Source organism: Nestor notabilis, unplaced genomic scaffold (assembly GCF_000696875.1).
Source record: "Nestor notabilis isolate BGI_N333 unplaced genomic scaffold, ASM69687v1 scaffold13672, whole genome shotgun sequence".
NCBI classification, from domain to species: Eukaryota; Metazoa; Chordata; class Aves; order Psittaciformes; family Psittacidae; genus Nestor; species Nestor notabilis.
The window spans coordinates 1,088-14,064 of NW_009918795.1; the positions used below are offsets into that span (position 1 = coordinate 1,088).

Sequence of the window (12,977 nt, forward strand, 5' to 3'; positions counted from 1 at the left end):
CTGCAACTAATTAAGTTTAATCTTTCCTGCCCAAACTCATTATCTTTACTTATGTGGATTTACATAAGCCAGTTCCTACCACCTTTCTTGAATTATGACAGCACATATTTTGTAAGATAAAACTGCTGTAATCATTTGCAAAATCTCACCATTTTTTCCACAAGATCATTTACTGACTCTTACTGCCATCAGATCATGGAATAATAAGCCTTTATTGCATTTTGCAACAGAAATAGATGAACAATGTAAGGCAAGTTTTCCAAGGGAGGAAACACCTGTAAATGAGAACTTTTCAGATGGAATTAAACTGACTATTTTAATTAAATTGGGTTTTTGAGTTACATACCCATAACTACAAGAGAAAAAGAATGAATAGAGGTCTTTGTCAAAGATAAAGGGGGAAGGGAGAGAAGACGAAGAAAAAAATAAAATTGTAGTTGTATGACTTCCCATTAATTAATTAGATGGCTTCTTTAATTGTTCTAGTTAGAACAAGAAATTTTATAGCTTTTTATGAAATATCACCAAAAAAAACCCCTATTTATAAAATGAGACTCTTTGCATCTATGTATATTAAATTTAATTCCCCCGTTTTTTAGAGTAATGTCTTACCTAGTTTTTTAGAGTAATCTCCTAGCTAGTATGGTCTTATAACATGGTGAAACATGTTTAAGGAATTCTATGTGAAAATATAGTTGGTTTTCAACTACTTAGAAACAAGCAGCATGCTTTAAGAAGACAGTAAACCACAACCAAACAGTGTTTGGAGTATTATATTCCTAATTTTAATATTATTCAACAGATGTCATAATTTCTATCTCCTAGTTTTTGTACATTTTAAACTGTGATATGCACTGAAAATCTCAAAGCATTTGGTAGATTATTGCATAAACGACTGATGTGCGAACAGATTCTGGAAAGTCTTGTTACTCCATTCAGTACAGTATGCTTGCAAACCACTTTGATGGCTTTTGATCCGCCAGTAGCTGATCTTTTATAGCTCCTTAGTTTGAATAAGTAGTATTTTCTCCCCTCTTCCTTTTCTCCTTGTTGTGCATGCTGAGAGGAGGCCTTTTCCAGCTTCCTGTTCCTTAAGTGTTGTTAAGACCTCATTGCAACATCAACCTAAAATTGAACCTGCTGTGCTAACACTGGAAATCCCCCAAATTCTGCAGCCTCTGTTATCTTTTACCTTCATTGCTCAACTGTGGCTCTTGCCAAAGCCTAAGTTTTCTATGCCTTCCATTGTGCCCACATTTGCTTCTACCAGTAACAAGGAAGTCTGAGGTTTCCATTCTCCAGTTTTTGTAGCTGTGCTGGATTCCTTGAGGATCACAGTGATGTCTTACCAAGGCAGCACAGGGCAGTATTAACCCTTCACCACTAGTCTTGCTGTAAAACAGAGCTGATCCACTCAGACCAGCTCACCATATGAAAAACAAAGGCTCTAATTTCCCCAGTATTAAGCCATAGTGGCCCCGCAGTGCGCCCATAAGATAGTCTCCCCCAGCAGTGCTGCTCAAACTTGTTGCACCTGTGCTTTTTGACACTAGTTGCAGAAGGGATATGGGTTGCAACAGTATTTCTGCATTTGTGTATCTGGGCTTCTCTAATTTCATTTCAATTTCTCTTTCATCTTACACAGCCTTCACTCAGAAAAGACAACTGATATTATGATTCAGCTATGCTCCAGCTTCCTTTGATGAAATGATCTGGAAGAGGGCTTTATAATATTGTCCTTCCTCTTATTCTCTCCAAAAGATGACTACAATCAAGCCTCAGATATTAAGACTAGTGTTTGAATGAATAAACTATTTAACACTTTTACCTCAATATTTTATTAAAGATTAGTTTAAAATATTTGTAGTGGCGTCCAACAATAGATTCTTTGGAAGTTCCAGTGTTCTTATCACATGAACAGAAAGCTTCTTAAAATATATATTTGTATATATTATATTTGTAATAATACTAATTCCTGGGATATGTAGGGATTCAAACATCAACCTGTAAAAGCAGAAGGTTCATTTTAACAGAAAGAAATATGGGAGCGAAAAAGAAAGAAATAAATAAAAGAAAAAAAAAGAAAAAAAAAAAGAAAGAGTTAAGGTAGATTTCTGAAGTGGAAGGGTGTTAGAATACTGACCAGTAATAAGCACTTTTTATGTTAAAAAGCTAGAGAGGTAAGAACCAAGTTACACAATGTGGATCCAAACAAATCCTCACCCCTCCAGTCTGTTTACATTATCTCTACTGCTACAGTCTTATCTATGGTTCTCTCTCAGGTGCTGTTTTCAGAAGCACTGTGCCTGACAACTGTCTCCATAGGCACACACCTCATGGGCAGCTTAACAGGGACTTGGGCATGGAAGCATGGAATATTATAGCAAACCGTTCTCTAGCTTAGGCTTATGAGCAGAATGATTCAAAACCTTTGTTCGTTAGTAGTATTTACACAAAATTAGTACAACCTCTCAACTGTAAAAAAAAAAAAAAGACAAAATAAATATTAGTGTAAATTATGTTTGAACATTAACTCTTTTACTTAAGAACAGTCCCTCAAAATTAATGCTACAATAAAGAGCATTCTGTAATATTTTTTTTCTTCTTGTTTGTTTAAACTTACTGATGGCTTAGATTTTGTCTTCTTTTCTTTTCCTTTGTCTCCTTTTCTGTTGCTGGTAAAGTAATGCAACGTGCCATATTCCATCAAGGCAGCAAACACAAAAATGAAGCAAACTGAAACAAAAAGGTCCATTGCTGTCACATAGGAAACCTTTGGGAGTGACTTCCTTGCAATTGTACTCAATGTTGTCATGGTCAGCACTGTTGTAATGCCTGTTTGAGAAAGAAAGAAAGAAAAAAAAGACCAGAAGAGGGAAGTGTATAAACAATTCAATTATATTGCAACAAAAAAATCCTGAAATTGTCCCTTAATTCATTAATACAAGAAATGAGCCACAACAGGGGTCACTGCTGATCACAGCCAAACACATCAGTGCTATTGGAAGAAATCATCCCTCTGGATCCAGCAGCCACCGTGGGCTCATATAAAAGGCAGCACCTTTCACCTTCAGGTTAAATCCCTTCCATTTTCCAAACACACTCAATAAACAATAACACTGAGAAAGTTTGTGTAATTTCATATATCTATTAAAGAATGTGCACATGAAACAAATTCAACAGACAAACAGGAACAAATAAGCATACAAATTTTATTAATACAAAAAAGTCCTTCAGTTCTTGAAAGATTAAAATGTACAAAAGGACACATTCAGAAAAAAAAAAGGTGTATTATTTATCAATGATTTCAAACGTTCAGAAAACACAAGGAGAAGGAACACTTTCAATTGTTTGCTTCTGACATGTCACAGAGCAAACTAGATGACCTTCACAGCCTTTCTGGTCTCATTCTCTAAGTTACTAGGTATGTTTTCAATACTGTGTCTTAAGTAATAGAAAATGTTTCCCTTGATTCACTTACATACAAGTTAATTAAAAGAACAAGCTGGCCTTAATAGAGATATGTTCAGAATCTCAACTATACCACTTTTCACCGGTTTAACATTTAGAAGGTGTTAACACTTTCTTCTTACACTTGATGCTTCAGGGAGAAGCAAAGCCTTTTTCATAGTAGTCCCAAAAATATGATGTGACCTTTCCTTCAGAGAGCAATACTCGAACACACAAATAATTTGTTATTTACATGCACAGACTTACTGCAAAAAATGTGTTACGCCAGTCTAAGGCTGCCTATGGCTTTTAAATCAAAGCATGGAATCAGGGTCGCTGTGGACTGATCCCACAGAAGGAAAGCAGTGGTGATTTTACAACAGATTTCCCAATGAAATCATGTGCCTTAAAAGGCAAACAGATAGCCAGAGAGTTTTATAAAAGTGCTTCGCTCTCACTAGATGCTTTTGAAAATCAATTAGGCATTTCTCTGTGTAGTTACACATTTAAATACCTTAAACTGCCTCAAATTTTTGCTTTGGGAAACCACAATCTGCAAGGATCTTTCAACACATATGGAAGAAAAAGGCCCAAGCCTTTTCAGCATACCAGACCCCAGCACAGCCTCTAGGCAAGCACACCCAGCATTCCCTTGACCTCTGTTCAGAGAGGACAAAAGGACACCTGGGCTTTCCCAGTCCTCTCTGCTATTCAAAAGGCATACAGAGGGCTGACACACAGCCCTCAGCATGACAACTGCTTGCCATAATGGACCTTGCTCAGTTTTGGTTTTCTTGTCTTAATTTATCATTATTTTCTATAAAATTGCTTTGTCTGGTATTCTCTTTCTTCTCCACCAGAACGTATGCATGCAAGAAAAGTCATCCTGCAATCTGTCAAATTGGCTTCTGCACGTTCATACAAAAGGAGCTTGGAGTTAACTGCAGGGAGCTGTAAATATAATATTGTAAACATTTGTAGTACATCTCAAATAGATGAAGGTTAGTACTGCTGAAGTGGGAGCATGAAAATTCTATCTTAACTGAGAGATTAAAGGTAAATTTGCAAGGTTTGTGGCAGTAAAAAAAAAAAAAAAAGAAAAAAGAGCAGTCTGTATACACAACTCACAGCATACCAATACAACAGTTTTTCCTCTTATAACTAGTGACTTTCCAGACAGTACAGACAGTGATGTGCAATGATTAGTCAAATCAATTTAAAAATCAAGATTTGAAACTATCTTTTGATAGAGAGAAAGATAGAGAAACTATCAAAAGATAATTTACGAGAGATTTTAGGCTCTCTTCACTAAATTTTGTAGTACATTTAAATAGCATAAATTTAAGAACCAAGATTTGGATTTTCTTCCTTTACCTTTTCATTAGGCTACTGAGCTATTTTGGTTACTTTCTTTACTTTCTTTCTTGGCTCATTCATCTTGCAGGCTTGACTGCAAGTGGTCCAGTTTCACTGGGAAAGTCAGGGAGTTAAAGCCTCGACTCACCCTTCTGATAGGAAACACTCCTATTAAATTGGGAATGGTGTGTTCACAATCCTATAAGCTGATGAGAAAAAGTAACTCACATCTCTCACTTTCTAAGATACACTCTCAGCTCTTGATCTTTCCCCTGGAATAGGTCATACTGCTATCACCAGTTTTCCTAAAAGCACCTAATCACTTTTAAGCTCAAAGTTGCTATTGTCTGTCCTTGCACTCCAAGCACTGCAGTGCATGAAGCCTCAACAGTCAAACACAGGAGACTGGTACCATCCTAAACATGCCAGATGACACTAACACAGGTTTATCTCTGTAGCAGAACTTGCAACACATTTCATTGCTATCAGTAGTAAAAGCAGGACAGTGATTCAGGCTTTTTTTGAGTTATATGCTTAACTGCTTTAAACTCAACTTTGGTTGCAAATTTTCTGTCCTACCCTGTGCTTAAAAGAACTGAATCATGTCTGTTATTAGAAACCAACAGCAACAACAACAAAAAAAACCCACCACTAAAAAACCCAAAAAACAAACCCTTCATGGTTTTTGCCTGTGTAGCAATGAAATCCTTCATTCCATGATGCTAAGTGAAGTTTAATCATACTTGTCAGACTTATGATTGCCATATCGCAAGTTCCTAGAGATGGCAAAAAGAACACAAAGGAGAAGAAAATGTATTTATGTGAACACCACCACATCCACAAGGCTTGGTTCAGGATTTCCAGATTTTCATTCTCAACACTTCCTCCTTAAGCCCTACGGTGCAACCACAGCAGGATCCTTCCACTCTTAATCCTGCAGTTCAAGAGAAAGGGTGACCAATGGTCACAATGTGAAGGGGAATAAACTGTGTTCAATTTATCCCTGCTGCAGGTTTGTATTCCTGAGGAGTGCCAGACCCTTCAAGGTTGAAAAAAGATATTCTTACCAAGAGAAGTCCTTGCAGGAACTGCATCCTTATTGATCCAAAATGACACCCATGAAAGAACAACTGTGAGTATACAAGGAATGTATGTCTGAATAGTAAAATACCCCATACGTCTGCTGAGATCAAAGAAGATTGTCATAATAATATAATCACCTATGAATTAAAAAGAAAACAAAAACAAAACACGACATTGAGAATGGTTTTCACTTCTATCTTCATCTGTTAGTCTTGTTTTACACAGATATTACATGAAATAATATTTAACACTTTGCCTTACCAGACAAGGTATGAGAAATTTCAGTTGTATTTCGTAATCCTACAAATGCAAACTGATACAATCTCCAGTATTTTGGATCTGCCACTTCAACAGACGTTTTCTTCCATTTGTATTCAATTTCATTTCTGGGATATCCATCTAGGATAAAACAGAGCAAATCAAGCATTCAGCCACAGCGTATACCAAAACATATTTTGTAATCTCTGAAGCTGTTTATAAACTAAACCAAGGGTATACATAAAGTGGATCAGACAGAAAGCCAATATACAGTCCACCTGATACATGTAAAATTTAACCACAAAACATGTAGTCTCAGTACTAAGCCTAGCTAGGAATATATGACCGATCAAAAACTATGTAAATACAAACATTTAGTAAATATCTACACAATATTCTAGAACTCAGAAAAACTGGCTCAGAATCATCACTATGAATTAATGCACAAATGTAATATACATTATCATTAAAAGACCACAAAGAGCTTGACTACATAAATTTGTAAGATTCCTACTGATGTTTATTATTTGTGTATTACTCTCAGAATGGATTTTTGTGGCCTGATTCACTGTCCATTACTTCAACTTTAAGTAAGTGCAACTTTCTTGATTTTCATGTGCCCCACATTATCTTGAAGAAAGGCAGAAATGAAATTAAGGGAGACTTGTTTGTGTTGCACATCTACTTAATCAATGGAACTATCAAAGCTCATTTAGCCAGAAGCACTCAAGAAGGAAGTATTAAATGAAAACATTAATTTAAAAAGAATCACTGAAGTTTGATTTCATTGCCTATTAGGTTTCATATTTAAGTCATTTAGCTGTGTTCAGATGGTTTGGGTTTCTTTTGCCAGTAATAGCATGATTCCTTTAGAAACTTTTTTTTTTTTTTAAATATAGTTTATATTAAAGAAATTAAGCCTGAAAGTTGTGTTTCTTGGTCACATAAGTCAGTCCCACTGAAAGGAGAAGGACTTCTTAAAGTGACTAAGCATTTACAGGAACAGTGGAAGAAGGCAGATCTTAATTTTCCTTTTAAGTATACAACATGGACCTAATTCAAAGCTGGCAAGTCTGGCAGGCATAAAAAATAAAGTTCTTCCAGGGCAATAGATTTCCATTAACTGGAATGGGCATTGCATCAGGCTCTTAAGCAATAAGATTATTTTTAAAGTTGCACCTAAATGAAATGCATGAAATACAACTCATTCATTACTGCATTTAATAATGCATTAAATAATGCAATAAATCTAATAAAAAAATAAATAGGTCAGTTCTTTTCTTCACTACAAGGCTTTAAAAAGTTAACCCTTGCTCTCTTGCTGCTGAGATTTAAGAAATGTAACGCATGAATGTAAAGGGGAAAAAAAAAAACAAACCCAACAAAAACATATTTTACCACCTACAGCTTGAAAACTCCAGTGGACAGGAGTGTTCATCCATAGGAAAGTTATGAAGCTGAAGATAACATTCAGCATTAATTGTCAGCCTAATTAGAAAAGGAAGGGGGGAAAAAAAAAAAGAAAAAAGATTACATTCAAGCATCCAGACACTCCAGACTAAATAGTAAAGAACATGCACAGAAATCAATTTTGCCAATTATTGAATGTTATGCATAGCCAACTATGTATTTGCAAAAGCATCCAGCATCACTGCCAAAGAACAAAAACTATCACCATATCCAACCTGAGCACCTGCGTTGTTTCAACCGGCATTTCAAGCCATTTCAAAAATTCCAACTGATTTAGGGGGAATCTTTCAGCTGTCTGCCAAAAATAGAGGATAAAACAGGGAGGGACTGAAGACAGGCCAAGGAAGGGAAGTTTATGATAGCAAATAAAGGAATTTTCTGAAGAACACATTTGTCGAGTCAAACTGCATTTGGCCTCATTGTGTCAGGTAGATACATACACATGAAAGGAGAGTAAGGACACTCTTGGCCTTGCTCTGTATTAATGGAAGCAGCTCTGGGAAGGCAGCAGCATGGATACGAGAGAGCAGACTTGGTATTTCTACACATTTAATGTCTAAGGCATCAAGTAATTAGTTGCATTCATGCAAGTAATGTACATTTTAGAAGTAATTTAGGACTGTAATGGTATCAGCTGAATCACTTGCTGCTTTTGAAAATACTATCACAGATTTCTAAAGAGCCTTCCAAGCAACCAATGCAAAACCCAGTTCTACTAACTTTCACTAGGAAACTAGAGTAAGGGGCTAGACTCCAAACTTCTAAAATCAACTTTGAAAATTAACGTAATACTTACATACTTGACTATATGCAATACTTACATACTAGACAAAAAGGGATGGGGAGAGGAAGATTCATTCACATGGTGCCAGAAAGCTCTAGAAGGCTGTGAACAAAGTAGTTATTCTACACAAAATGTCAATGGACCATCCTAGAAATCAGTCTTGACCAAGAGAGAGGTTTATAAGAGGGTTTTAGGGGGGGTGAAGGATGTGGTGTGAACATCCCCCCATTTCTAGGTAAAGCACTGCATCCCTCTGAAGATGCTTTTCAAATGACAGTATATTCATTTATTGCCTTTGCTTTCCATTTCTAACCTTTGGATAGTCAAACGATTAAAGAAAACAAAACCAGACTTTTATTAAAATCAACACAACTAGATTTGGAATCACTGATGGATGCAATGGACAGACCATGGTACACGGAAGCCCGTGAACCTGGAGCACTGTCAGATCCAATTATTGTTCCTTCAATAACCAACATATGAACCTTTCAATGTTATTCTACTTTAGGCCAAATTCAGGCCATATCCTCACTGTACAGATGTTTCCATGCTGCAGTACTGGGTGAATACCTGTTCTGCTGGCTTATTATTCGCTCACTGCACTTCACAGCTCACACTCTACCATATTAATTCTAACCTATTGCTCTGGGAAAGCTTATAGGGTGGGGGTTTTGGTTGTGTTTGTTTCTTTGTGTTAGACCCTGTTTAAAATAAATTGTACATTGAAACTGAATGGGCAATGGAAGAGTAAAGTCCAAGTATGTCAGCTACAAAAGGAAAAAAACACATTAGCATGTTAATAGAGAGGCTCTCTAGAGATTTTTATAAACATCAGTATAATAAACTGTTTAAAAAGTGCTCTTCAGACATATTTGTATACTCTGAAACGAAGAACGCTAAGAAAAAATTCAGTGGGGAGAATCCTTTTAAAACATTCTTTTTCTTCTTACTTCTGATACAGAAGACTTTTATAAATTGTTCATACAACACAACTAGCTTGCATATGAAAATAGCATAAATGACTGAAAAGTAATTAATTAAAATGTGCTACTTTTTGTTTTAAATAAACAAACTCTCAAGGGCAGAATCAGATTTAGGGCATCCTCTGCAGGGACTGCTTCTTGATCAGCTCCTAATCTATTTCAAGATTTTTTAGGCTTACTCAAAATTGAGAGATGACCTTAAAATGCTTTCTATAGACTACAGCCTTTCAAGAACTGTTTGAAAAGTGACACAAAACTTAAAGCCATCCCAAGACCTTATCTCAAGAATTATCATCAACATCTTTTCTTATGCCTAATTTAGATGAACAGATCTGTTGTTTTCAATAGCTTGCAAGGGAAAACATATTAAAAGTATATGCAAGACAGTTTTATTATCTGAAGCATTCCAGATTTTGCTTACAGAATATAATTTGGTGAAAGTGAGATACTGAACTATTTAGAATAGAAAGTCTGCAAAACAATTTTTTACTAGATCTGTAACATGTTAGTGACAGACCACCTCGGTGCTACATGCTATGTAATATCTTTTTTTAGTCTTGCCTAAATGAGATCAAAATTTGCTGACCTCTTCAATTCTCTTTACATGATTATCTAGGCAATATATTTCAATACCATAAATTTCATGTTTTTCACAATCAAGTAACTTTTTTTTTCTCCTTTATTAAACTCCTTGCAAATTCCTGCAGTCCATAACAAAAGAGATACCAAGGATTTGATTAATATTCATTATTTTCATATTCTTGGTCATAGCAGTTTAATTTTTTTCCTACCCAGTTCTTAAAAACCCACCTTAGAGTGTACAATACTCTTCCATCACTCCAGATTCGAAGTAAACGATTTGGAGTCGTAATCCAGTGAGCATCAGATTTCCTTGAGTTCCGGAAGAAAGTGTCTGGAATCCAAATTTTTCCAACCATATTGCTATTAAGCATAAGCACCTTCATTGAGCTGTTAAATTTTAGACGACTGTCATACCAAGTCTGGGCAAAAATTATATCTATAGTGTATTCCTAAAAACAGAGAAACAACCATATCTATGTATATATTTACTAAAGTCTTCAAGACAAAAATTTTGAATTCACATATAAATCTGAGGCCACTCTTTTTCATATTACCATTTGCTTAGCACATAGCAGCCTGTAACCCCAAACTGAGAAATTAAAGGCTGACAAAAGACACAGCCTTCTGTCCCCAGACACACATTGATAAGTTAAGGAAGAGGAGGTATGATGGGAGCTTGTTGTAACTTGGTCCCTGCACAGTGAAACCACCTCTGGAGCCCTAGACATAAATGGAAGGGCACCCTTAATACTTCAGAGCTAGGCTACGTTTGTTAAGACAGTGATACTACAACTCTAAGAAGCAAACCAAATAAACTATATTTTTCCCCCAAACTGTACAACATGGAATTTAAGATCCTTCAAGAAGTTTCAGATTTTGAAAAATTCATGAATATGCAGGAAGTGAACATCACAGTTTGCAGAACTATCTGTTACCATCTGCCTCATATATCTACCTACATACACACAAAAGTACATATAATCATAATCAGGAAGGAAATTTCTAAAGTAATTACACTTACTAAAGCCTGAAGAAATTTTTTTTTTTTTTTTTTGCATTTCCTCAGTAGACTTATAGCCAGAAAAGAAAGGCAAATGAATAAATAAATAAATGGAAAGCCCATAGCCTTTTGAGACAATACTTGACACCGTAAAACTTGAGGGAGATAACTATTACAGATGCAATGAAATACTGTTTTTAAAATAATCCAGTTCCTGCACTCCAGACAAATAAGCAAAGTAGCAGCCTCTTCTCTTGTATTTGTCACAGCTCCAGATCGGGACTCTGATCTTAAGGGCAAGTCTCTCTAGTTGATGGCAGATCTGATCTTTCCTTCATGGTTGCCCCATTAAGGCTCCAATGAGCAACTGAGCAGTTCTTCTGCAGGGGAAAAAAAGCTAGAGACCAGACTTAGACACTTGGTGTTGGTTGTTCTCCTCTCAGTTACAGGACTGGACAGAGGGAACAGAGAAGGACACAGCAGTTCAAACTCCTGCTTGAGTCAATGGAGTCACTACTAGTTTACTTGGTCAATAAAAATGTGCAGTGCAGACAGTCAATTCTGTTTTCAAATAAAACAAAAGTGGAAGGCTTTGCTGGTTGGATTGTTGGGTTTTGTTCATTTTACTTTCACAGCAGCCAACTGTGTGAGTTACAGGCTTCTCACTTGTTCCTGCAACTGATACCACCCATCTTGCAGGAAAGTTTGTGAAATTTGGCACTTCATCCTTGAGAAGTGCCAAAGGCAGATATTCTAGAGCTACCTGAACCTCTCTCAACTATCCCACTCTCCAGGTGGGAGAATAGGAAGGTTACAGATATGCAAGAGGGAGGCTCTGCAGTGTACAGGAATTGAATTACCACCTGGACTGTGATAACCCAGTGACTCGCAAAGGTTATGAATAACTAGTGTATGAGGCAAACAGTGAAGGGACAGAAGGAACAAAGGGACTAATAAAAAATGCATTTTAGAGATGACTTCACTCTAAAACTCTGCTTATTTCTTGAGAGGCACTGTTATTAGGGGAGGATTCTGTAGGTCAAAACAAGTCCTTCATTATTTTACTTCTGTAAATGACATTCAGGACACTTTGAAAACCCAGGGCCTATTTAACTTTAAAACTCATTTTTCTGTGCTCTTTTGTAGTGGTTATAACTGGAAACAAAACTTGCCTTGCTGTAGTGCAAAGGAGAGCCCGAGGCAGTGCACCAGACAAGTGTTTTAATGGGCTTAAATGGAACAGAATGAACAAAGATTTATGTGTTGCCTTTACTGTACAAATAGAAGAAAAAAAGAAGTCGGTGAATGAAATCAGCAGACAAGACCAAATGCATGAAAAGCGCAGACTGAGTTTGAAGGTGCTACTCTAGGCAACCACTTTGCAGTAGCACTGCATTGTCTGAGAAGAAATTTATCAAAGTGTCATTATAGTCAAATCCACCCAGAGCAAGAAAACTCAGGTTGTCATAGAATACCAACCACCCTAACAAATTAAGATTAAAAAAAAGGAAGAGGAGCTCATAGATTATTTTGAACACAAAGCAAAGGAATAGTCTCAGCAGACCCAGACGCTTCTATTCTCTTACCTTTCAGTATTAAATGTGCAAGTTTTTATTGTAACATGTATTACAGGAGTTGTTTAAAGAACTTTTTGGAAAAGATAAAAAAAAACAACCAAAAAACAAAAACCACTGTGTTAAAATCCCTGAAGATACATTTATAACTGTTAAAAAATAATCTAATACATAATAGTTTAATATCATAAAATTAGTAACTACCTGTTTCCAAGTATTTTGCTACATGTATAACAACAGATCCAACTGCTAGCCGCTTGTGACATACCTGCAGAGGGTGGTCCTCCATTTGTAAGCTTACACTTCAGCACCCAGCCATCTTTCTCTCCTTCAGGAGAGTCAGCCAACCAAAGGCATAATCCTACTACTCATCTCACCTGAAAGATGTGAACTTGCAGCCTGGCGATGGGTGGTAGCAGTAGTTCACCCCCAACTTC

The 12,977-nt window shown here is 36.3% G+C and overlaps 1 protein-coding gene across 1 annotated transcript in view; it reads right to left on the reverse strand.

The window, feature by feature from the left end:
- Positions 1 to 2,623: 2,623 nt before the first annotated feature.
- LOC104402118 (gamma-aminobutyric acid receptor subunit gamma-1) overlaps positions 2,624 to 12,977 on the reverse strand; it is a gene marked incomplete at both ends in the record, with an annotated part of 22,786 nt that continues 12,432 nt past the window's right edge. Inside the window, 5 exons of the mRNA XM_010009906.1 lie at positions 2,624 to 2,835; positions 5,874 to 6,026; positions 6,151 to 6,288; positions 7,553 to 7,635; positions 10,195 to 10,415. Coding sequence (XP_010008208.1) covers positions 2,624 to 2,835; positions 5,874 to 6,026; positions 6,151 to 6,288; positions 7,553 to 7,635; positions 10,195 to 10,415 — 807 coding nt within the window. The remainder of the gene's footprint in view (positions 2,836 to 5,873; positions 6,027 to 6,150; positions 6,289 to 7,552; positions 7,636 to 10,194; positions 10,416 to 12,977) is intronic.